This window comes from Corythoichthys intestinalis, unplaced genomic scaffold, assembly GCF_030265065.1.
Source record: "Corythoichthys intestinalis isolate RoL2023-P3 unplaced genomic scaffold, ASM3026506v1 HiC_scaffold_23, whole genome shotgun sequence".
NCBI classification, from domain to species: domain Eukaryota; kingdom Metazoa; phylum Chordata; class Actinopteri; order Syngnathiformes; family Syngnathidae; genus Corythoichthys; species Corythoichthys intestinalis.
In genome coordinates, this window is record NW_026651592.1 from 3,587,711 (window position 1) to 3,614,405 (window position 26,695).

The 26,695-nt window shown below is 41.1% G+C and overlaps 1 protein-coding gene across 1 annotated transcript in view; it reads right to left on the bottom strand.

Moving 5' to 3' along the window:
• Positions 1-4,057: 4,057 nt before the first annotated feature.
• LOC130911192 (probable ATP-dependent RNA helicase ddx6) overlaps positions 4,058-26,695 on the bottom strand; it is a 30,414-nt gene continuing 7,776 nt past the window's right edge. Inside the window, exons 6-14 of the mRNA XM_057828988.1 lie at positions 23,436-23,582; positions 23,267-23,361; positions 19,872-19,994; positions 15,755-15,883; positions 15,553-15,669; positions 15,368-15,431; positions 11,042-11,143; positions 10,788-10,967; positions 4,058-6,324 (exon numbers count right to left, since the gene is read on the bottom strand). Of these exons, the coding sequence (XP_057684971.1) occupies positions 10,792-10,967; positions 11,042-11,143; positions 15,368-15,431; positions 15,553-15,669; positions 15,755-15,883; positions 19,872-19,994; positions 23,267-23,361; positions 23,436-23,582 (953 nt within the window). The 3' untranslated portion in view covers positions 4,058-6,324; positions 10,788-10,791. The remainder of the gene's footprint in view (positions 6,325-10,787; positions 10,968-11,041; positions 11,144-15,367; positions 15,432-15,552; positions 15,670-15,754; positions 15,884-19,871; positions 19,995-23,266; positions 23,362-23,435; positions 23,583-26,695) is intronic.

Below are 26,695 nucleotides of genomic sequence, written 5' to 3' on the forward strand. Positions count from 1 at the left end.
GGGCAAAAGAGGACGTTTGGTCACCCTACTAGATTACAGCTCTTGGTTGATAGGCAAGCTGGTGAACAGAGACTGTTTAATTATTCAATTACGTGACGTCACATGTCCGTCTTGTGTGCTGCAGCTGTCAATTTACAGTTAATCAACATTTCTTTGGAAGCAATCATGTAATCTCCCAGTCACGTGCCAACAATATCTAATTAAACACTTTCTATAAGTCACATCTGTTGTAAAGTCTTTAGATTGATCCAACAAGTGCTTGACAGTATAGCCACACTGTCTGTTGTACAGGAGCATGGAGGTATGAATGACGACTCGATAGTGCGCTAGCACCATCTGCTGGTTTTGAGGCAACACCTCAGAGAGAAATGATAAGTGTGGGATTGTGGTTTCAAATTAAACTAATTGGTAGTTTTAGCTAATTCGCTTTGCCAGTTAAGTGAAACCTACAAAAAGTGGAGGTTATACAAGTCCTTCTAAAGAAATTAGCATATTGTGATAAAGTTCATTTTTTGTAATGTACTGATAAACATTAGACTTTCATATATTTTAGAATTATTACACACAACTGAAGTAGTACAAGCCTTAGATTGTTTTAATATTGATGATTATGGAAAAAAAAAAAAAAAAATCCCTATCTCAAAAAATTTGCATATTTCATCCGACCAATTCAAAAAAAGTGTTTTTTAATCAAAAAAAAAAGTCAACATTCAATTAATTATATCAGCTATGCACTCAATACTTGGTCGGGAATCCTTTTGCAGAAATGACTGCTTCACTGCGGCGTGGCATGGAGGCAATTGGCCTGTGGCACTGCTGAGGTGTTATGGAAGCCCAGGATGCTTAGATAGCGGCCTTAAGCTCATCCACAGTGTTGGGTCTGGTGTCTCTCAACTTCCTCTTCACAATATCCCACAGATTCTGTATGGGGTTCAGGTCAGGAGAGTTGGCAGGCCAATTGAGCTCAGTAATGCCATGGTCAGTAAACCATTTACCAGTGGTTTTGGCACTGTGAGCAGGTGTCAGGTCGGGCTGAAAAATGAAATCTTCATCTCCATAAAGCTTTTCAACAGATGGAAGCATGAAGTGCTCCAAAATCTCCTAAAAGCGAGCTGCATTGACCCTACCTTTGATAAAACGCAGTAGACCAACACCAGCAGCTGACATGGCACCAAGCCCAGACCATCACTGACAATGGGTACTTGACACTGGACCTCAGGCATTTTGGCATTTCCTTCTCCCCAGTCTTCCTCCAAACTCTGGCATCTTGATTTCATCTGAAAAATGTACTTTGGACCACTGAGCAACAGTCCAGTGCTGCTTCTCTGTAGCCCAGGTCAGGTGCTTCTGCCGCTGTTTCAGGTTGAAAAGTGGCTTGACCAGGGGAATGCGGCACCTGTAGCCCATTTCCAGGTTTCTGCAGGTCCCCCAAAGTCTGGAATCGGCCCTTCTCCACAATTTTTCTCAGGGTGCGGCAGGGGTCGCGTTAACCGAATATTTTCCGTCGTTGACCGGATTTTTAAAACGGTGACGGAAAATACTGAAGTCCATCCGTCATTTTGACAGGTTGCAATTCACACCCCAGACCATAGGGTGGCGAGTGAGCATATTAATTAGCTATTGTCTCTCTCGATGCATGACGTCGTTGGCCTTACTCAGAAAAATGTCAAGGCAACTGAGCATCCGAACTAAAGGCGGTAACACACCAGCAACGTCAACGTCGCGTCAACGATCCCGCCACGATAACGCACCAGTGACGCTCCGCGTCAATTTCCATAGGACGCGTTTCACGAGCAGCGCGTCTGTGGAGCGGCTCGATCGGTTCACGCGAGGATTGCAAGATCGCGCGAGAATAGCGGGTATTTAAAGGTAATAACACTTTGCCTTTCAGGCCCCGCGTATTGGCCAGCTTTCTTTTTGAAAGAAGAAAAAAAGAAGGCATGTGCTAAAGCAAAAAGCAATCCCAATGACAAAGATTTTAACATGTATTTTACTAATTAAATGCCTCAATCATTTTTTTTCTTAGTAACATTTTTCTAAGCTTTATTGATGTTTTTTCTCAAGTTAAAGCACCACGCAGAAATTAATAAATTTAATTGTGTAGCAGGATTTGTGTATTACTCATATTAATTGCAGGTGTTTTAGCTCATTTCAGTTTATCTTATTTATCTAGTAAGTTACGATTGCATATTATTTTGAAAATCGACCGGATCCACCGTATTTTTACATGAGTGACTTCCGGCCTGCCCGATCCTACCTAGTAGTACTGACGCAGGGGGGCCGCGTCTCGCGTCAAAAAACAAACTCTGCTGTTCTTTTCGCGTGCATCGCGTTTAGCGCTTCTGGGACTCGTCTAACACGCGGACGCACTGCGACTGGTGTGCATTGGCTGATTGACTTTAACGGCCGCGTTTCGAAGTGTAATCGCTGCGAGATCGTTGACGCGACGTTCATGTTGCTGGTGTGTTTGAGCCTTAAGGCTACGTTCATGCTACAGGTCTTAATGCACGAATCCGATTTTTTCGTGTTTTTCCGACTCGAGTGAGGCATTAACTTGACGGTCCGAACGTGACAAGTCGCATAGAACGGGACCATTTCAAATCCGATCTGGGTCACTTTCGTATGTGGTCTAAATCTGATCTGGGCCACATTTTTCCAGACTGTCGCGGCGGTCTGTACTGTCCAGTCCAACAAATCTGATTTAATGCAGCAATTACGTCATCAAAAAGCGAGAGACTGTACGGTAGCGATGCAGCAGTGCGTTATTAGCGCCTAGCTTGCCTTGAACACGGCTTTTTAGGAAGGGTCGGACTTGACAACAGTCATAAAAAAATAAAAATAGGTTTGAGGATAAGCCTGAGAATGATCGATTTTCTCTCTGCTCCATATAAGCAATATTTCAACATTGCTTACACGGCCGAGAGTCTGGGTGAACTGCCCGTATGTGTGACATGCACGAACAGTGCGTGCATGCTATCGATCCATATACTTTGAATATAAGTCTAAACGGGGATTATATATGCCTGTTATTTGTCCTCTTTTTAACAGCAACAAGCCTATGGCTACGTTCATACTACAGGTCTTAATGCACGAATCCGATTTTTTGTCATATCTGCGCACTAATTCGCAGTCCGACATGCGCTGAGCAAGACGACCCGCATGCGCAGAAGCATCAAAACAATTGACCATACAATCACACATGCTGGCTGTCATCCGTCATTCCAGGGATATCATATTTTGCTTATTAATATTATAAATATATATTATATATATATTATAATATTGTAAATATTAGAAGCTAAAAAACAATTATTATAAATCCAATAATTATGGAGGGCACTGTATAGCTCTTAAGGTCACTGGGGCACGCAACCCCGCCCCCCCGACCACAATGTGGTGGAAATCCCTCAAGGGGGAAATCTAAAAATATCCTTATCCAGATTTTATATTATAAAACATTTTTAACCCTTCAATACCTGCAACATGAAGCAATTATCAGAATCCCAAAATTAAGGTCCTCATGAAACCTTTTCCGAATTTGTAAAAAGTCAAAATGAATATGTGTAATAAGCGCGCCAATATCTATAACCCTTGCTAAATCCAGTTTTATTTTCTCATGGAACCTGCAGATGCATGTGTTGACTTGCATCCATCATTTTTTTTTCCCCAAAATGAAATGTCAAAATTCAGAATTAGCCTGAAAATCATGAAATTTTAGGTATATCAAATGTGATACATTTGGCAATAAATAGTTAAAAATGGGAAAACCTCAAATGTCAAACTAATTTGGAGTCGGGACTAAAATTGAATAGGGAAAAAAAAAAAAAAAAAGAATTGGGAGGAAAAATTACCCAACACCAAGGACTCCTAGATAAAAATTATAAATTCGTGTGCAACACCTAAATTGTTCAGTTTCATTCTGATAAGTAGTTGAACATAAAAGTTTTTTTGACATAAGATACAACTTCTTGGAACAAAAATATGAAATTACGACAAATTAATCTACCAATTGGGTTTACCATTTTCTCTTGAGGACTCCATTCAAGGTAACGTCAGAAAAACAGACCAAAAAGTAAATTCAGTGAGCTTTATTTTGAACAAAACTTTCAATCTTCAAGCCCAATATTATTGACATTTTCTTTTGTTTTGAACTTCATAAAATTAGCTTCACTGAAATTTCTGCCAATTGTTTCAATGACCAAATTTCCATGAAAATAAAAATTGAACTTAAAATTTCCTTGAGTACATTAGAATAGTACATCTTTCTTTGGGCAAAAACAAAAATTAAGGGCAACTTATTTTTCCATGATCTCCCCCCCACATCTCCATTTCCATGAAGATTAGGCGCACCCCAAGTTCAACTGATGCATCAGCAGCATCCTCCCCAACAGAATTTGACATTCTGAAGCCCAATTAAGACAAAAAGCCGGTTACGTTTTGAATCTGTCACCGCTATCATGGAGGATCCGTGTGCATCAGGGCAGCAAACAAGCCAATTGATACCCCCCCAAAAATTTAAAACGACCTTAAAGAATGAGGCAATTTGATGAATAAATCCAATTAAAGCGTTTGGCAAGATGCTATTGTCTCAGTCTCCAAGGTTCTCAGCATGGCGGTCGTCGGCGGTAGGCGTCAAACCATCTTAACCACAGCCGCTGATCCAGTTGGACCTTCAAACAAAAACACCCTAGCGTACCGCCGACAGACCGCCAGGACGCAGACGGCTGCCTAGTGTCTGCAAAGTTTGGATCCCCGGCTCGCTCGCTATAATTTTGACTGATATTTCCTTTAAACATAAAATCCCTCCCTCCCGTCCATGCCAAATTCGCCTAATTGGATGATCTATCAACTATTCAGGGGCCAACGTGAGACACGAGCGAGCGGGGGATGGCCGTTCTGACAAAATGAGGACATTAGTTGACATTTGAAAACAATCAGAACGGCTGTACAAGCATCTCGCTGCAAAAGGGAACCACAACTTTCCAAAAAAGCTCCGTAGAGCTTTTGTGCAAAATTGGGGTTTTTTTTGAGGACGTATAACCAAACCCCACACACACACACACACACACACACACACACAAACAAAAAATGGGGGCAGAGAAACAAGCCAGTGGCTAAGTCTGAATTTGCAGTCCGAGTCATTTCATCATCCGAGTAAGCCATTCCCCTACGTGTCTTCATGAATTTTTTCAAATTTTTAGAAGTCTTCTCCACCAACTTCTTAGCATTAGAGTGGCAGGTACAAAAAGACGTCCTTGTCATTGTCTGAACTCAACGTTTTAAGTGCCAGACTGCGATAGGTTCTCACTTTATTTTTTAAGAAGTCTGGTCGTGCAGAGAGGGACTTCATGCTACATTTATTTTTTTCTTTCCAGGCAAGATGAGCCACTTTGCTTTTTCCACACGACATCATTGAAATCTGCGTTCTTCTCGGTCCTCGTGCGTCCGTGTAACAGACTGGCGAATTGTGAGTGACACTTTGACAATTGGGGTCTTTTGTTGGAAATTCGAAACCATTCTGGCATTCGTAAAAATTATAAATAAACTCCCAGGCCAACAGGCAGTAATCAGTCTCCAGTGCCGACAAGTATGTGTGTGGGGAAGACTGGGTTTTGTGTTGTCAGCTAGCCTTCTCGTTAACTTGTCTAAAAAAATCTTAAAATGAAGGTATATACACAGGTTCATAGAGGTCCAGCCATCCGTAGGAAGGTGAGCAAGGGTTGTGAATGGGAAAAAAAATCTCCACTGGTTTAGATGACTCAAGTTGTTGATCGGCTGCACCGTCGTCCAAGTTTTTTTTTTGAGGACGAAATTGTCAGCTTCTTTTAGAAGCAAACCTAGGAAAAAAAAAAAAAAAAAACTCAGAATAGTCTGGCTTTCTTCATCAAAACAAAAAATTTCTGTCAGTAGGGGTCGATGGGGTTCCAAGTTTGTCCTGCGATGTTAATAAGCCAGACTTGAAGCGCAGCAGGACAATCAAAAATGGGAGAAAAATGCAGTTATGATCGATGACTAGGGTTATTACTTCGAGACGAGTTGGGCTGCTGCTTCTTCTTAAGGCACTTCATACGAAACCGTTTCGAAATGAGAAGGAAAATGGTGGCTGGAAGTGGGTGGGGTTCCAAAATATGCCATCAACTTGGTCTAGCACTGTGTTCAGTGCCAGCGGTGCAGCATTGAGCCTCGTGAGAAGGAAAATGAGTTCTTCCAAAACGCATCCAAAGTTCACATTCCTGATGAAGGCGTCAAAAACAAATTAAAAAGAAAAAAAATCCAAGCTGGGATGGGTGAGGGGGTCCAAAAGGGGAATGGTGGATGGAGTATCTGTGACAGACAGAAACAGTTTGTTTTAGTAGTACTTTGGATCAAAAGGTCCCCTTCCCACCCCCCATGTGTTTTAAAGAGCAAGTTCAGAATTTCAGGCTTAATCTTCGCATTATAGGGGGTTATATTAGTCGGTGGAGTTGATATCAACAAATTCCGTGCATTTATTCATTCCAGGGCTCCGGAATGGCTAAGCTAGCGCGAGTCAGTGGACCCTTCCTAGCATCCCTCCAAAAAATAAAAAAACAATACAAACAGATCGAACACGGTCAAACCAAAATGCAGATCGTTGTTCAAAATACCCATGCGTCCAAAACAATGTCACACCTAACTGCCGTAATTCATTTATTCTGCTGGGCTATTTTATTAGATGCAGAATGAGACCACAATAGAGTGGAGTGCTTCGGCCACTCATATTTATCCTGATCTGAGATTGGAAAACTAATTTCCCGCCTTCCTCAAATGCAGCATCAGTCTACAGAGTTTTGACTGAAGAATGTCAAAATAGTGAAGCGTGCATTTAGAGGCTGTGGAAACAGACAGAAGAAAAGGGCAAATGAGTTTCCACACATTCCCTATAACCCTTATATAGCAGCGGCAGGAAGTTGCATAGCATCAGCATGGCAGTGCAGCACTAATTGTGCTGGTTAATAAAAACATAAAATTGTTAGCAATCTTCATCTTCCTCCTGTGTATTCAAACCATGAAAGTCTTCACCCTCAGTGTTGGATATGAAGACGCTCAGATGCACTTCGCCATGCACGCACCTACTCAGTCTGTCCTTCGCGTCCCCTTCAATGTCTCCCATAATGAGGCATATTCACTCCCAGCCTGTGCAGTCCTCCTCGCAGCAGACTGGCCCCTCAAAGCCCGTTGGTGATGGCGGACTTTCACAGCGCTTCACGATGCCAGGCTCCCCCAAAGCTGCTCTTCGCATACGGCGAGTCTTGGCAAACGATCTCTCGCCGCTCCTCATCAAAGCGTCCCATACAACTCGGATGGCCAATTTAATTTCTTCTAACATTTTCCATGATGCAGGTCTGCCAATTCTACTCATGCACAAAGACGAGGGTTCGTCACCTCTATTCATGCACAACGCACAAAGTTAAACTACCGGTAGTAGTGCAAACTAGCATCTTCCTCGACACATATTCCACGTGTCTCACTCCCACATTCCATGCTCGAGCGCCCCTGGCGGCCGTCAGAAAATTACACAAATTGGCCGCATCATTGCACACGCCGCAGGACCCAAAATGAGAGAAAAAAGTAGCGGCTTGTAGTCCGGAAATTACGGTACAAATGTTGCCGTTTATACTGCAGTTATTGATATGCAATGGTAAGTTTTGATAACTTCGTCCTGAAAACGTAGCCAAAACTATTGATTGCATGGGTCATCAGTGATTTTCATGCGCGCATGTTATTTTTTTATTGGCATGCTAGGACGGGTTCATTGACTCACGCTTGCTTAGCCACTCCAGTGCCCTGAAACTTAATAAATTTCATGCAGTTAGTTGAAATAAACTCCGCGGACTAAACCCCTGCCAACTTCGTGCGTATGACACAAAAAAGCATGTTTATTTCATATTTCACGAGGTGTTTTATGCTCCTGAATGAAATGGACCGCTTGGATGTGCATGGAAGCGATCGTTTCATATATTCAATTTTTGAATACCGTGCAATGGAAATGAGTGACTTCCGGCTTCAGTCTCGGGTTTAGGACGAATGCGAATGCAACGTCAGTGTCACGTCATCCGGGTCAGCATCTCCCGATACAGCATTGTTTTATGGCATGCAGATGGACTGCGGATTCAGCTGATTTTGCTGATTATTTCGTTTATTTTTTGCATCATGCCAGCCAAACGGCTGCAGGCTTTTATTAGATGCACTTGGAGAGGCGTGCGAGCCTTTTTGGGTTTCAGAAAGTTTGTTCACCGAGACATCGGCCAAAACAAGTGTGCGACAACTGTGGGACCATTGGACTTATGAGGAAGTGAGTAAACACTGTGTGTTTTGTATTATGTCAAATACTGGGATCAAGGCACATGTTTTAATAGAGAGGTGGCTTGCATTTTGTGGCTGACAATCCTCCTTGTCCACAGAGAATGCCACTTGGCTGACGACCGGCATCTTGTCGCACCCCCCCACCCCCGCCAGGAGAGCACTGTACTCTGCTTACAGCACTCTTAGTGTGCCCGGTGTCCTGTCAAATTTTCAACCCCATCAGAAATTGCAACTTGTGTTAAAAATGGCCGCGAATACAGCGATTACAAAGTAAACACTACAAACTTTCTTTAAATAAAGGACTTCTTACTTACGTTTGATCATAGATTGACATGTAGAAAAGTTCTCTTCAGACACATCCTGCCATGTTAGCTGCTCAACAACTGCAGCCGCTCTCGTATAACTCACTGTTTACGTGTTCGCCGTGTAGTAAAGCATTATCTTACGCCATATTCGTGTTGACCATGTGGCAGATACGTGCTCCTCCGACGTCGGCCAGTTTGTCCGGCTGTCATTGTCCAGCTGCTTCCCCGCAAACGAGCCCCTGCTACGGCGAGCTCTAAGTTGCTCACTGCCAGGCGGGTTGCCGATCGGCGAAGACAATCGACAACCCCGCTGCCATGTGAAATGCGCCAGGCTAGTTGTGCGATTTTTCGCTTTGAAGACTTTGAAACATCACTCGGTTCGGGTTAGCATGTCGGCTAGCTGTCACGCCTCTTGGTTCGTTTACATTCTCCGAAGCACTAGGGTGGCATAAAATATTGTTCAGGAGGTGCGACAGTAAATGTGAAGTCAACAGTTTTGACCATTATGGAGTAATTTTGCCATGTCGTACTGAATAAATGCATTTTATTTCATATTCCAATTAGCACAAGACTTATTTGTCATGACCATACCATTTATTTAGCTACTGGGGAAAAATACTTCGACAAAAAGAACATCCTGTAAAAATATTGGAGTACAGAGACAAACAATGACATTTTGCGGCTCTCTTCGACACATTTTCCTCGTTCTGAATAATTCCCCCTCAATGGGCTGAATTCTAAATCAGATGAAACCATGACCCTGCTGACGTCATCCTCCTGTTGGGGGTGCTAGAGCCCTATAATGGTAGGCGTGGCTAAACAGCGGATTAAAAGACTAATTTCTCGTCATCTGTGCTTTGCCAAATTGTTGTATATAGTCGAATCATCTAAAAATAGGATTCTAATTCACATAACAATGCTATTTAAGACTTTTATCCTGTCGTACGCACTTTAAAGATTAAGCCTGATGTCAAAAATTCTGAACTTCCCCTTTGAGCCTGGCAGGCAGCCAATTTATTATCTATCATAATGATAGATGACACAATCCATTTGAACTGGGATCAGGATTGCCAGATCAGGAAAAAAAAAAAAAAAAAAGTCTCCAGCTCAGTTACACATTACCCCTGAACAGTTCAATTTAAAGAAATAAACTCAAATAACAACCCAAAGTTCAAGAAGTTTCACTTACACAACTCAATTTATATTTTGATATTATAGAGAGAAAAGAGCGAGATGTAATACTATTGTTATGATACAAACATTTTCAACTCGATAATCAACAAAAGTACTCTATACCCTTTTCGGTACTACATAAAACTCAATATCCTTTTTTTTAATCAACTCTTATTGCCATTGACCGTGATAGATGTCCAATCCTGTGCCTCTTAAAAACTATAGTAAAGATTTAAATAAACTTATCACTCATGGATGTCCAAATCCATTTGAAATGTGAATGGCAGCCAATGTGTTAACAAGGAAAATGCAAAATTATATTCCATTACTATCAAAAGGAGTGCAATTTTTGGTGACCTGTGGTGATGCAAAAACCTCAGTATCAATAATTTTGACAACACTACATTGTAATGGAGTCATTGCCGTTTTGCCAATAAGCATCATTGGAGATGTTCTTACAGAAGGTTCAAACTACTGTATTTTCATTCCAATATAATAATTTACTGAATGTGTTTACATGAGTTAACGTCAAAAATACATGATTGTCAATCGAAATCACCATGAAAGTACAACCATGACATTTTAAGTATGTTAAGAGTAATTCCGATTCATAGGGCATTCTAGGGGAAAAATATTGGGATTGGTGTTGAAAGCAGAAGCATATAAAAATGTCAAGATGAAATCATTCATAATAACCCAGAATAAGCAAGAAAATTTTGAAGTCGACCGTGTGCTGACAAATCAGAACTGACATGCAGTTGTGAGGCACTAAAATGCCAATGTTAAAAGCCAAAATTTTAATCAACCCGCTTAATGCCTTTCTCTCCAGCTCAGTCTTTGGAAATTACCCAATTGGGCAGAAAACACAACCCAATCTGGCAGCACTGAGTGGAAGAGTCTAGCAGCGAATGATCGCTGTCAGCCCTACGAGTCCAAATGGATTGGACGTCTATGTCTGCGACTAAGACGCAGGTGTGCACTTACTGGCTCATGGCTTCACTTCTTCGCCGCTCTCTGTGTGGTACTCTGCCACATACAAACTCTTGTCAATGATGCCGGGGATGGGTTTGATATCTGTTCCCAGCTGCTCTTCGATGCCTTTGAGATTGAAGCGGTCGTCGTAAGTGATCAGGTTGATGGCCAGGCCCAAATGTCCGAAGCGGCCTGTGCGAGGTGGGGTTAATAAGGTTTTTTATTTGCATTTTCGAGGGGGGGTTTGAGTAACAAAGGTTTCTCACCAGATCTGCCAATGCGATGAAGGTATGTCTCTCCCAGCTTCGGAAAGTCAAAATTGATTACAACATTTACAGCTTGAATGTCTATTCCTCTTGTGAAGAGGTCTGAAAGAAAGGGTTCAATATAGTTTGAGCTTCACTTGACCAACCACAACACAAATCACTACTACTCTGGTTATTTGATTTATCAAGTAATGAGTTATGTTCATCCCAATAGAAAATTGTTTTATAAAATAAAAAAATATATAAAAAAATAAACACATTTTAAACTAATTGGCTGCCATTAACGTCGGTAGACATCCCTAGCCCCCCGTCAAACTGTATTGGACGTCTGTCATCCTCAATGGCAATGAAACATTATCGCTCAATGCCAGCCATCCCAGTTCAAATGGATTTCATGGCGATCCCTCTCAAAGGCAATGATATAGGGGTTAGAGCAGGGCGGTAAACCGAAAATTTACCGTCACCGAAATTCTTAACGATGACCGACGTAATTTTGACCATGTCGGTAAATTCGGTAAATTAATAAAACAAGAAAATAGTCTTTTCATCCCGCTTTGATTCTGTGTTGTTCGTCTATGTTCATTCCCCTTTAAGAAAGCAGTGAATGTGCTTACGTAGGGAGTCACGTGATCATCAGGAAGCCAATCAAACAAAAGCCCGGTAAGCTAACGCTAGCAGCTAACGCTACAAGCAAAACGTGATGGAGTGTGGCTTAAGGGAGGTTCACCAAACTTTCAACCGACATTTAGTAGACTCTTGGTGGCATCCAGACGGGCTTTCACCCGCTGTCCTCCTTTGTTCTCACGATTTCCGGAGATGGTGCTTTCAGTGCTTTCTACTGGTAGCCAGGCTAACGCTAGCTAGCGGCTAACGCTACAAATGAACGTTATGGAGTCTGATAGCGGCTCTAACCTCGTCGAAACGGCTGAACTTAATGAGTGGATTGGGCACGGACTGCATCTAGCAATTACTATGTGGCGTTATTTTGTATCTGTCTGTGTGTGATTCCTCTGATAGCTTTTGTGATGGTAAAGCATTCAGCATAAAGTACAATCCAACGGCAAAACTTATAATGACAGAGAAATGGCCCCAGCTATTTTTATTGTGCGTGCATTTATTTAAAAAATGCACTGGGGGGAAAAAACCCTTAAACCATAAAGTAAACACTTGTATTTAATAATTATGTCACAGCAGCCATGAACAATAAGTTGTCTTTTTGAAGTGTACTGTTCAAGCTGCAAGTCATTTGTGTTACAATTACATGTTTGCACAGGCATATTGATTTTGACAATGTACATTGTTCAAGTCATACACGCTGTTATAAATGTTCATACTTGAATTCTTATTGCTTAAAATACATTTTTATAAACTTAATGTTTAGACTGCATGTACAATTGTTAAATACAGTATATCAAGTTGAATGCTGGTAAATAAATCAACAAGAAATAGTTAATCTGTATTTCATGCATTGATTCAGATTTTCAAATTATATAACAGTCCGCTTGGGTGAATTTATCGTCATTTATCGTTATCGAGATAAATCTGCTCAAATTATCGTGATACATGTTTAAGGCCATATCGCCCAGCCCTAATAGGGGTATACCGAAAGCAGAATTCTTGGCCAGAACAGAATATTGGAAACATCGAAAAGCGAAAGGCCGAATAAATCATGTATAATGTGTATTCATGATATTCAATTTGTAAAAAAAAATTCATTATTTTCCGATTAATGGCTTTTTTTTTCTATTAAAACACGATCAGTTGCAAGTATGGTCCATTCTCACTAGTACGCATTTTCCGAAAATTTCTACAACCCCCGGCCAGAGGCTTAAGGAATTTGTTTGAAAGGTGCAGATTCTGAAACCCTTTGGGAGGGTACGTTCCCGGCGGCAGTGATCATTTTGTGGCGAACTCTGCAACGCGTCCTATACCAGAAGTACTGGCGTCATCGTAGCCTTCTGTTCGGTGGACGTCATGGCCGATGTAACCTTGATAAATGCGCTTTCTTGGAAGTTTGGGACACTCGAAAAATGGATCTTATGCCTTCACAGTTGCTAAGCTAAATGAGATCTCGATGTACTTCTGTGTGGAACTGTAGTTCACAGCAACAACAAAAAATTATTCTGCTCTCGCTGAAACTAGTAAAGCTCTTTACAAGGATATTACAATCTCTCATACTCCTCAAAATAAGATCCGCCGTTTTCTTGTGCAACAAGCGAAATCGATCGAGAGCCAGGCGAGTGGGCTGAGACTTCGCGGCGACGAAGCCAAGCGCAGTTGCTCCCGGCCGAATTTACTGGCAGAGGGGGGTGTGGAAGTCGCGATAAAATGTGACAAAAAGAGGAAGTGGTTGTGCCATAAAATTACTGTACTAAAAAAACAACAAATCCACATGTATGCATTTACTGGAAATACTTTATTTGGATACCGCATGCTAGATTAAAGCAAACTTCAAACGACTCACTCATGGCCTCAAATGCACTGCACTCCGTGCGACACGGGACATATGGAAAGCAACTTCAGAACAAAAAGCAGTGATGAAGCAAATTTATTTTCCTTCATTTAATTGTGTTTGCTGTGAGCCAGTAGTGTTGCTTATGCCGTGTTTTGATTGCATCATTTCATGAGGACTACAGTTCTTCACACTATTCCGTGGTAACTAAACTTTTATTTATTTTTTTTTTAACCAAAAACCGAAAATGCAATTTTAGCTATTTTTGGCCGAAGGTTTTCGGCGCCGAATTTTTGGTCACATCTCTAAACTGATAATAAAATTAAAACCTAGTACTTCCAGAAAGTGACCGCCTGACATTTTTACATTGCCTTTGCCATTTCCACCAATCAAATGTGATTATCCCTACCTACTTGACCGCCCTTCCACATTATGTCATTAATACCATTATCACATGCACCTGAGCTCACATTTTCCAGTGTGTATGTGTATAACTGATATCAAAAAATGGCCAACTCTGACCCGCGTTTGAAAATCTCAGCGATCTAAAATTAGCAATTTGCATAATACTTTGAACAATTTTCTCTTTTTTTTGCATAAAAGTCGGGGATGGGCGGGAAATGCACAATAGGAATGGAGGATGGACTGACAGGTGAAAAACAGAAAAGGTTTAAGACATTTTATAAGTATTTGAGTACAAATGCAGAGCGCCCTCCTTTATAAGCCTAGCGGGCCATCAAAATCCCACCATAATGTCAACCTGCAGATACCATGACTACAATTCTGGCTGCCCTTGATGGAAATAGACGTAAATTTGCTGCCGACCCTGTCAGTTCAAATGGATTGAACGTCTACTAGAGAAATTAATTTCAATTTACAGAAGGATGAAAAGAGCCACATAATTGGACATAAGCGTCACGTTAGTCAACAAATTATTCCATGTCAATTGGTTTGCCTTTGTCTACCGTATTTTTCGGACTATACGTCGCACATGAGTACAAGTCGCACCAGCCAAAAAATGCGCAGTGAAAAGGAAAAAAAACAAGTTGCACAGGAGAATAAGTCGCATTTTTTGTGGGAATTTATTTGATAGAATACAGCACCAAGAACAGACATGTCATCTTGAAAGGCAATTTAAAATACAATAAAGATCAACAGGCTGAATAGATGTACGGTAGGCTAACATTACTGACGCTAGAAGTTAGATCGGGCCTAAAAAATCCAGCCCGACCAGACCGGCCCGCGAGTATTAAAGCCCGCCATGGCCCGAGCCCGATCAATTAACTTTATTTGCTTGCCCGAGTCCAGAAAAACCCAAAATTTTATGTTTTATTTGTAGGCACGAGCCCGAAAAAAAAACAATTTAATAATTTCGCACATAAGTCGCTCCTGAGTGTAAGTCACACCCCCAGCCCAACTATGAAAAAAACCGACTTATAGTCCGAAAAATACGGTATATGAATATATATTTTTTTTAAAGTTGGCGAGAGAGAAGTCTGCCCGACTCGACCGTAAATAATCACACATAAGTCGCTCCAGAGTATTAGACACACCCTCTGCCAAAATGTGTGTGTGTGTGTGTGGGGGGGGGACTTCTAGTCCGAAAAATTCGGTATTTGGAGGCTGACAGCACAAATAAGGGGACAGAAATAGACTGTATTCAAGAAATCAGTTGTCCACTTTTAATCACAGCAGGAAAACAGCAGTGACTGGTTAAGTGTTTACCAAGAAAAACTTATTTCTGTGTCTTTTGAACTTTTTGTCTGCTTAAAAAAGTGGGTTTTAATGAAATAGGGAAAAATTGTGGACTATTGTCATTTATTTTTAGCACGTTATCTAGATTTTTCTTCACAATCAAAGTGTGTGCTTCTTACCAGTGCAGACGAGATTCCGACAGAGACCGTTTCGAAAGTCATGGAACACGCGATTGCGATGTTCCTGGAGAGGAAGAAAGATGAATTGAACTCAAAGCCAAAACAAATAACGGTTGTCTGACAGACAATCTTCAACAAGGCATCAGTTTAACAATAATTCGTGACAGTCAACCGTGCATCCCGACCTGTCTCATCTTAGCATGAATGTAGAAACACGAGTAGCCGAGCTGGGAGATCTTCTTGGCGAGAAGCTCCACTCTTTGAGAGGAGTTACAGAAGATTATGGACTGGTTGATCTGGAGCTAGAAGACAATACGAACAGTTATTACATTTAAACTCTTTTGAAGTAAGTCTTATGTGACATTGAACCAGAAAAGTCAGTCTTACTCTGGAGAATAAAGTGTTGAGGCAATGCACTTTTTGCCTTTCGGTGACATAAGCATAATACTGCGTGACACCCTTCAGTGTGAGCTCCTCCATGAGGTTGATCTCATAGGGCTTCTGCAGGTGCGAGTTCTACAAAAACAGTCAAAAGTGTTTGAGAAAAAGAATTTGAACTAGAAACTGCAATTTCGGGAGAAATTACACCTTGGTCTTTCCTCTGTGGAGATACAAATCTTAGCCCCACTCAGGTCTATCAATAGAATGGACCATAATGCCAGTCAATGGCACTAAACAAAGTAAAAGCTATTAGAAAAGATTGGGAGAGTTGGACGTCCATGGCCGTCAATGGCAGCACCCTCCATAAGCATCATTGTAATTGGGGACATTTGGGGTACACGTCCTATTGATATCTGGTCATTTTTTGTTGATTTGGGCAAAAAAAAAAAATTCCCATTGAAAATGAATGGGAAAAATTTTGGACGTCCATGGACGTCAATGGTATCAACTTACATAAGCGTCAATGGATACCAAGTACATTGGCATCAATAGAATGAACAAACATGAAGAAATGCCATTAGAAATTAATGGGAAGTTTGGACGTCCATGGACGTCAATGGCATCACCCTCCATAAGCAGCAATACAATCGGGGACATTTGGGGGACACGTCCTATTGATATCTGGTCATTTTTTGTTGATTTGGGGAAAAAAAAAAAATTCCCATTGAAAATGAATGGGAAAAATTTTGGACGTCCATGGACGTCAATTGTATCAACTTACATAAGCGTCAATGGATACCAAGTACATTGGCATCAATAGAATGAACAAACATGAAGAAATGCCATTAGAAATTAATGGGAAGTTTGGACGTCCATAGACGTCAATGGCATCACCCTCCATAAGCAGCAATACAATCGGGGACATTTGGGGTACACGTCCTATTGATATATGGTCATTTTTTGTTGATTTGGGCAAAAAAAAAAAATTCCCATTGAAAATGAATGGGAAAAATTTTGGACGTCCATGGACGTCAATGGTATCAACTTACATAAGCGTCAATGGATACCAAGTACATTGGCATCAATAGAATGAACAAACATGAAGAAATGCCATTAGAAAAGATTGGGAGAGTTGGACGTCCATGGCCGTCAATGGCAGCACCCTCCATAAGCATCATTGTAATTGGGGACATTTGGGGTACATGTCCTATTGATATCTGGTCATTTTTTGTTGATTTGGGCAAAAAAAAAAAATTCCCATTGAAAATGAATGGGAAAAATTTTGGACGTCCATGGACGTCAATGGTATCAACTTACATAAGCGTCAATGGATACCAAGTACATTGGCATCAATAGAATGAACAAACATGAAGAAATGCCATTAGAAATTAATGGGAAGTTTGGACGTCCATGGACGTCAATGGCATCACCCTCCATAAGCAGCAATACAATCGGGGACATTTGGGGGACACGTCCTATTGATATCTGGTCATTTTTTGTTGATTTGGGGAAAAAAAAAAAATTCCCATTGAAAATGAATGGGAAAAATTTTGGACGTCCATGGACGTCAATTGTATCAACTTACATAAGCGTCAATGGATACCAAGTACATTGGCATCAATAGAATGAACAAACATGAAGAAATGCCATTAGAAATTAATGGGAAGTTTGGACGTCCATAGACCTCAATGGCATCACCCTCCATAAGCAGCAATACAATCGGGGACATTTGGGGTACACGTCCTATTGATATATGGTCATTTTTTGTTGATTTGGGCAAAAAAAAAAAATTCCCATTGAAAATGAATGGGAAAAATTTTGGACGTCCATGGACGTCAATGGTATCAACTTACATAAGCGTCAATGGATACCAAGTACATTGGCATCAATAGAATGAACAAACATGAAGAAATGCCATTAGAAATTAATGGGAAGTTTGGACGTCCATGGACGTCAATGGCATCACCCTCCATAAGCAGCAATACAATCGGGGACATTTGGGGTACACGTCCTATTGATATCTGGTCATTTTTTGTTGATTTGGGGAAAAAAAAAAAATTCCCATTGAAAATGAATGGGAAAAATTTTGGACGTCCATGGACGTCAATGGTATCAACTTACATAAGCGTCAATGGATACCAAGTACATTGGCATCAATAGAATGAACAAACATGAAGAAATGCCATTAGAAATTAATGGGAAGTTTGGACGTCCATGGACGTCAATGGCATCACCCTCCATAAGCAGCAATACAATCGGGGACATTTGGGGGACACGTCCTATTGATATTTAGTCATTTTCTTTTGATTTGGGAGAAGAAAAAAAATTTCCCATTGAAAATGAATGGGAAAAATTTTGGACGTCCATGGACGTCAATGGTGTCAACTTACATAAGCGTCAATGGAATCCAAGTACATTGGCATCAATAGAATGAACAAACATGAAGAAATGCCATTGGAAATGTATGGGAAGTTTGGACGTCCCTGGACGTCAATGGCATCACCCTCCATAAGCAGCAATGCAATCGGGGACATTTGGGGGACACGTCCTATTGATATCTAGTCATTTTCTGTTGATTTGGGGGAAAAAAAAAAATTTCCCATTGAAAATGAATGGGAAAATTTTTGGACGTCCATGGATGTCAATGGCAGCACCCCCCATAAGCGTCAATGGAGTTGGGGACGTTTGGGGTATACGTCCTATTGATATCTGGTCATTTTCTGTCGATTTGGAGAAATTTAGTTTTTTCCCCATTGAAAATGAATGGGAAAAATTTTGGACGTCCATGGATGTCAATGGCAGCACCCCCCATAAGCGTCAATGGAGTTGGGGACGTTTGGGGTATACGTCCTATTGATATCTGGTCATTTTCTGTCGATTTGGAGAAATTTAGTTTTTTCCCCATTGAAAATGAATGGGGAAAATTTTGGACGTCCATGGAAGTCAATGGCAGCACCCCCCATAAGCGTCAATGGAATTGGGGAAGTTTGGGGGACACGTCCTATTGATATCTGGCCATTTTCTGTTTATTTGGGGAAATTTTGTTTTTTCCCCATTGAAAATGAATGGGAAAAATTTTGGACGTCCGTGGCAGTCAATGGCATCGACATCCATATAGTCAATTGAATCCAAGTACATTGGCATCAGTAGATTCGACATGCATGGCCGTCAATGGCATCAATGCAATGTAAATTCTATGGAAATCCCATTGGAAGTGAATGGGACTTTTCCCATTCGAAATGAATGGGATAGTTTTTGGCAAATTTCCGAGGAAGCGTAATTTTTTTCCAAATTCTGTATACAACTTTTATGCCCCTCACCGTCCCGGAATTTTTGATGCCCAAATTATGTGATTTGGTCAAAAATTGTAGGACTAGATACATTTTGAAACTTTTTTTTTTTTCATGGAAAATTGCCGTTTACGGACGAACGGAAAAATTTTCGGGGCCATTTGTAAAGTTTCCTGTGTCACGCGAAAATTCCGGTCGTGCCGATACTTGAACGGTGCCGATCGGTCTAACGGTTCGGGCTGTGAAGCGCGCGTTTTTTTTCCATTCAAAATGAATAGGAAAGTTTTTGGCAAATTTCGGGGGAACCGTAAATTTTTGCCAAATTCTGTATACAACTTTTATGCCCCTCAACGTCCCGGAATTTTTGATGCCCAAATTATGTGATTTGGTCAAAAATTGTAGGACTAGATACATTTTGAAACTTTTTTTATTTTTCGGAAAATTGCCGTTTACGGGCGAACGGAAAATTTTTCGTGGCGGTTTGAAAAATTCCCATCGTCACGCGAAAAATCCGGTCGTGCCGATACTTCAACGGTGCCGATCGGTGCTACGGTTTGGGCTGTGCGTTGGCTCAAAAAAACGCGGAGAATTATTGAATAATAATAATAATAATAATAATAATTATTATAATAATAAAGTTGCACAATAACAATACCTTGTTCTTTCCCTTGGAAAGACCAAGGTAACTAGGATTCATTCATGTGCCATTGACGTCCAATCCATTTTGCCTGGGAGAGGCTGGCAGCTCAACGTCTAACGCCGTCAATGGCAGGATTTGAGTTACTTTCTTTTTTTTTTTTTTTGAGTTACAAAACAGTCATTTGAGGACGTACCATAAACTTTTGCACGCTGAGGGGGAAGGTAGCAGAGTAAAGCAAAATCTGTCTCTGTTTGGAGAGGAAGCCCAGGATTTCTTCCATCATGACCACAAAGTCCTGAGACAGAAGTTTGTCAGCCTGAAAAGGACAAATTCAATCTTTTAAAATAACGAACCATTGTGTGAGAATGCTCACATTGCTGAATGAATATACAGAAGTGTGCTGAATAAGGCAGAATTAAGGGAATTAAGGTAAAGTGACAAACATTTTTATGTTCTTCACTTTACATTGACTGGTGCTAATAGAAATTATCTGCCAGTACCTCAAGTAAATTTTACTCAGATTTCATGAAATAAGTATAAGTCGCCCCCCCCAAGCCAAACTATGGGGGGGAAAAAAACAAAACTGCCACTTATAGTCCGAAAAATACGGTACATTTAATCATAAAAACCTTTTTTCGTCAGAAATGTTCCTAATTCAAGAATGGATATTGTTTAAAACATTATTTGAACGCCTTTTTCCATATGATTTTGGTGAAAAATGACCAAGGTTTAAATGTATGGGCTAAATAAGAACAAATGGTAATATTTACCTGAAGTAAATTGAATAATCTCACCCATTAATCTGTTAACTAGTCTTTAACACTCAAAACAACATGGAGAAAATTATTCGAATAGATTTAAGCATCAGATTAAAATGTTATAAATTTATAGTGTGAAAGTGAGTACAAGTCAGTAGGTTTGTTTTTGCATTGATCATTTAGACTATCAATTAATTAGGTTCTTATTGGTGAGAAATGCAGCCCTGACCCCTGTTCACCTAATCTGTTTGGTTTTATTAATGTCCCATCCCCAGCAAAAAGTGTACATGCAGGTTATGCTGTTATATACTCTCTACCAATATTGAGACCAAACCTACGCCCTTGTAATGGACCCATTTCAAGGAGTAGGGGGAAATTCTAATTGGCGTGTGAAGAGTTTTACTAGTTTCGGTGAGAAGGTGAATTGTTTTCATTGGTGTTGTTCGTGAACTACATTTCCACACAAACACATATCGAGGTACCATTAGCTCAGCAAGGAGAAGTATGAGAGTCATTTTTCGAGTGCCCCAGAGCTTGCGAAACTTGGATGAAAAAGCGCATTTATCAAGGTTTCGTCAGCCGTGATTGCTTATATCTGTCCGCCGAAAAAGCCTGATAGCACAGATATGGAGTACGCCTGCCCCTGACAATAGCACAGCGGCACTCGGCCCACCTCTCGGCACAATTTCATTCAAACTTCCGTCCAAGACGGCCGTCGAGCGCTCACTTTCGCAGAAAAGTCCGATCCAAACCACTGTAATGCCCCAGATTGGGGGGGGGGGAATTCTGGAGATGTGACATACTTATGTCACACTGCTGTTGCCATAGTGTGCACTTCCTGTGGGTGTGGTATTACAGTATAAAATGAATTTGATGTGTCGGACACATATGCTGAGAAGCGCACTGAATAAAGAAGTGTTGTTCCATTCAAGTCTCGGCCTTACATGTACTTAGATCAAGGAAGTACATACTGGCTAACCCACTTTATTGTGGCAACCATTATAAAGAAAAACAAAAACAAAATAAACAACACGTGACCACCATCTCGCCCATTCTCCTTCTCGCTTCCTTCTACGTCACAGCTCCCTGTCCAATCGTCTCTTAAGGGGGTCTCGCAAAGTTACGGACATTACAATGCACAATGAATAGACCCTACCCACCGACGTCACAAAATCACGTGATCACTGTATTGTTCCGCCCCCTTGTCCGTCATTTTGTGTCTGTATTATCAATGGTCTCAATTGATCGAGCAATTTATAATGCATTTCATGGAAGACCCGGTGCTTTCGGATGCCGTAAACTCACTTGATGCGTTGCATAAAAGGCGTCATGTGGAAAAGCTTCAGTTTATCCATTCGCCAGATCCATATTTGATGCCTAAATCGATGTTTTTCGACCCGCTGTCTTTGCCGTATTTGCCTGACATCTGCTCGCTACCCTGATATTTACAACTATCTTGTCCACACAAAATCAGCCTATTCTCACGAAAGTTTGAAAAACTTCAAGAGCTTGGAGGCTTATAAATACTTCGTTGCTGGTTGGGTGAAACAGGTCCTCGTCCACGAAAATTCGGCAGGAATCTATCTTGTGCTTGGAAAGGTGAGTTACGAAATTTTCAATCCAAAATCTATTGTTCTTGCTAACATCCACTGTCAAGTCTAATGTATTTCATGTCATTTGTCAATGGAGCTAGGTCTTTTAATGTTTATATGGTTTAGCGATAGCACTCTCACTACATACATACGTGTATGTTGTCGGCGATTAGCCTAGCAATGATCTTAATTGTGGTTGTCAGCCCGAAACCCTCTAAATATATATTAAATGCATCTTACCAGATATAAAATGACTACTACATAATCTGTGGTAATCGTTTGGAGCCCAGTTTTCTCGTCGCATTGCAGCAGCCCATCTCGCTCTCTCCTCTCCGGGTCTCTCAGAATCCGGTAGAACTTCAAGTCTCTCCGTCTATCTTCTCTGTTATTGCAACCGACCGCCACACACACCTTCACCATTTTGAATATTAATGTTAACGAGCAGAAAAACACGCCATAAATAGGAGGAATGTAGGTAGCCGTAACAGGTAAACACGATGTGTTGACGGACAATTGGGCGGAACCAGTCAGGAGGGCGGAGTTGTGACGTCACGTGGGTAGGGTCTATAGCAGGGGTGGGCAATTAATTCCACAAAGGGCCGCAGTGGGTGCGGGTTTTTGTTGCAACCCATTAAGAGGACACCTTTTCACCAATCTGCTGTTTTACAAGTGCAATCAGTCGATTGCAGTCAGGTGCTTCTCATTTCTGCTGAAACCGCATTGGTTAAACTATCTGTGCTGGGTCAGTTGGAACAAAGACCAGGACCCACTGCGGCCCTTGAGGACCGGTTTGCCCACCCCTGGTCTATAGGTTGCTGCTGAACCCTTCACACTAGGCTGCCGCTAGTTTGAAACGGTCTTTAAAAAAAAAAAAAATCTTTTTTCCACAGCGCAGCAACTTTTATTTTGGTGTGGCTGTGCGCCACAATATTTAATATGGAGGGGAAACCCTGGAATGAATTACAATTCAAAATAAAATTGTTGAGCAATGTTAAAGTTCAAATGAGGTTTGTGTAGCCTTTTTCTGGGGAAACCCTGAGCATCCATTTGAACGTGTGATGCGATGGAATGCTGGTAACAACCCCAGGGGGTATGTGGGTGACATCCCTTAAATTGAGTTGAAAGAACCCCCATCGAAATGAATAGTCTTCCCACTCTTAAAGTGGTAAAAATATTGCATCCCCACAATAAAAACTATCTTCACCTGTAAGTGTCATTGCTGCAATAAAAGCACAAACCTCATCAAGAACAATCATCTGCACTTGACCAACTTTGGCAACTCCTTTCTTGATGAGGTCCAAAATCCTTCCTGGGGTGGCAATGACCACATGAACTGTGAAAAAAATATAACAAAAATTAAACTCACAAAATGAGTCATGAGCCTCGCCCAGGTGTTTAAAGCATTACCTGTTTCATCAAGTCTCATGATGTCATCGCGTAGGTTGGTCCCACCCGTAGTTGCCATCACCTTGACTCCTCCCATGTGTTTGCTGACCTGGATGCATATTTGGCTTACTTGCAGAGTCAGTTCTCTGGTGGGTACTATCACCAATGCTGTGAAGGTGGGAGGGAAAAAAGGCATCATCATCTCCCAAAAGAGTGAAGAACACATGAGTAGAGCTGAAACGATTACTTAAATAATTCGAGTAACTCGTTTTGCCCGGACTACTTTTATTGCGGCACAACGCGCTGACATCACGTGCATAGAGAGGTAGAAGGGAGAGGTGGCGCATGCATTTGATTTCAAACACGCATGAATATAGAGTAACGAAGAAGCTGACGAAAGCGAAGAAAAAGCAGAACATGTCAAAAGTGTGGGAGCATTTCAAGTTGAAGACCAAGGCGAACACCATTTAATGCATTCACTGTAAGACAGCACTTGCATAACACTACCCTCGACTGCCCCTGGCTACCCGCGGCCCCGCAGACGCTTCTGTACCCCCGGCTCGACCCCGCGACCAATGATCGTCCCCGAAACCCAGCCCGCTTAGCCCCCATTCCACCAAAGGCATCACGTTTACCCTGAGAGCGAAGGAGCGATACTCGGGACAAGGTAAAGTTAACGCAGCGCTAATAAATAAGACTAATGTTACTGTACCTTGCTAATAGAGGAGCACGATAATTATCGATCCGATAATGGGAATTATGACGTCATACCAATAAATCTGATAACAATATATATTATCGGTCCTATTAATATTTTTGGCACGTGTTGAGGTAATTATCGGGGTTTGATTGATTAAATGTTTGCTTGGTTGGTTGATTGAATATTTGCTTGTGCTCATATATACCATAAATAATACATATTGCCATATTTTTCTTACTTATATATTTGCTTGTGCTCATATATACCATAAATAATACATATTGCCATATTTTTCTTACTTATATAACCAGTAAATGATTATTGCTTGCTATACCAGGTTGTAGTATAATGCTTAAGTGTTACAAAGGGTAAAAGAGGGTCGGGATGACAACTATTTTGCCTCATGGCCGCACCATTGCGTAACTAGACCTTCCGAGGTATCTTCAGCACCTGGCGTCTGGACTTCTGTCTAGACCTTCGAGTACAATTTTCCATCCGAGGACATCTTCCATGGCCGCAGCGTTGCATAACTGAAGTGTCTGGATTATTTTGACTGTTTATATGATTGTAATGACTGTTTACATGATTGTTTACATAAGCTCTTGCTTCCACATGTGTATTCACTTAGTTCCACCTACATGCACACACATATCCAATCGAAAACCACATGGGTGTCTCCAGCTTGCTCTCCCCTTCTTGAGGGCGACATCCATCTTTGTTTAGGACAAACCCCTAAATAAAATACCAAGGAGGATTTTTTTCCTTTAGATCAATTTTGGTGACTCACGAGTCACATCTTGCTCTCCTTGGCCAAGAAAACTGAGTGTCTTGTCTCCTTATTTTTGGGTAATTTTACAATGTCTACCTAAGGATCTATTTTTGAACTTGACAGCACGTGTCGGATTGGGATGTGTGTGTTTGTTTCAACTCCTGTTTTGCCAGTATGCAAAGTTTTGTAACTGTTCTAGAGGCCGCATCTTTCCTTCACCGAGTTAGAAACCTTACTATGGCAATTAGCAAATGTTTGCAGCCTTTTGGTTATTTATAGGCTTGCTGTTCTAGAATTGCCAGGTTTAGAAAGTTTCATGGACTAAAACGACAAAAGTCTCCTCTCCTGTTGCACCAAATGTTGTATCAGCTGACAAAGCACAATACCTGTTGGGTTTATGTTTGTTTTAGATCGGTGTTCACTGTTCAGGGGAACCAGTTGTCAATGATATTGACTAATGAATTCTGATTGACTCAAATTATATTAATTTGAAAAAATTAATATGGGCACTTTATTTGAAGTAAAAACTGGTCTTGTCTGTTCATTATAATAATGTTCATGTCATCATGAAAATTCTGGTTCGCTCAAAGGCAAATCTATGCTGAATCAACCATTAATATTTTTTACCTACAGGCGTTCAAAAACTCAGGTGAATATGCATTTAAAAATTATTATATATATTGTCGGTTATTGTATCGTATCGGCCTTGAGGAGCAGGAAGTTATTGATATCGGTATCGGTTTAAAAAAAATGGATATCGTGCACCCCTACTTGCTAATGCAACTTTAGCCCTTCGGAGGAGGACATTTTGACTACATTCGATGCGTGGCTAACGTGTCTTTCATTTAGGCTTTTTTAAATCTGTAAAAAAACAGCGCTGCAGTGTAATGACAATGTAAAATAAAAATAAAACTGTCAATTTTAGATTGGTAGTCATTGATGGATAAAACAAGTAGCACTGGTGCCGAATGTGCTCCAATACAGCAGGTATACATTTATTCTGAACGTTGCAAAAACTCAATCCTATCAGGACCTACAATTTAGGGGCCGTTTACATGGTGACTCTCCGAGAATACGAGCAATTTTAAATTTGCATTTGCGGCTCCATTTGAACAATGTCGCAATTCCGCATAAAAACGATGTAGTATTCATGCCAGGCCCTAGGGGGCAGTGCAGATTTACTGGGCGACAGAGAATGATGCACTTGGACCCCACCAAGCTCCCTCAGCCCAGAAAAAAATATGCCCGCCCACTCGAAGCAATGTCATTTTTCTTTTGCTCAAAAAGGCACAAAAATTTAAACGTTCAACATATTTAATTTAAAAATATTATCAAAACAGTAAATTAAAGCTGATATTCTGCCATATTTGCTGTTTTTAGCACCGCTGCGCACGCCCAATGTGACGTGCACGAGTGCTGACGTTAACAACGCGGTCTCGCGCCGCAGGAGCCCTTGATATGCATGCCGAGGAAGCCCACCCTCAATCGGATTCTTCCACTTTGGAGGTAGGATTCAGAATTTTCGTCTTGGCCGACACCATATGCACGCGAGGCGAGTCCGCAACTCAGTCATTGAGTCTTTGTGGCACAGAGTTGCCATGTAAACTGCCCCTTAGACCAGGGGTGCCCAAGTCCGGTCCTCGAGAGCTCCTATCTAGTTTGTTTTCAATGTCTCTCTTCTCCAACACACCTAATTCAAATAATCAGGATCGTTATCAGGCTCCTGCAGAGTTTGCTGATGAGCTGATCATTTGATTCAGGTGTCTTAAAGGAGGGAGACATGGAAAACAAGATGGATAGGCGCTCTCGAGG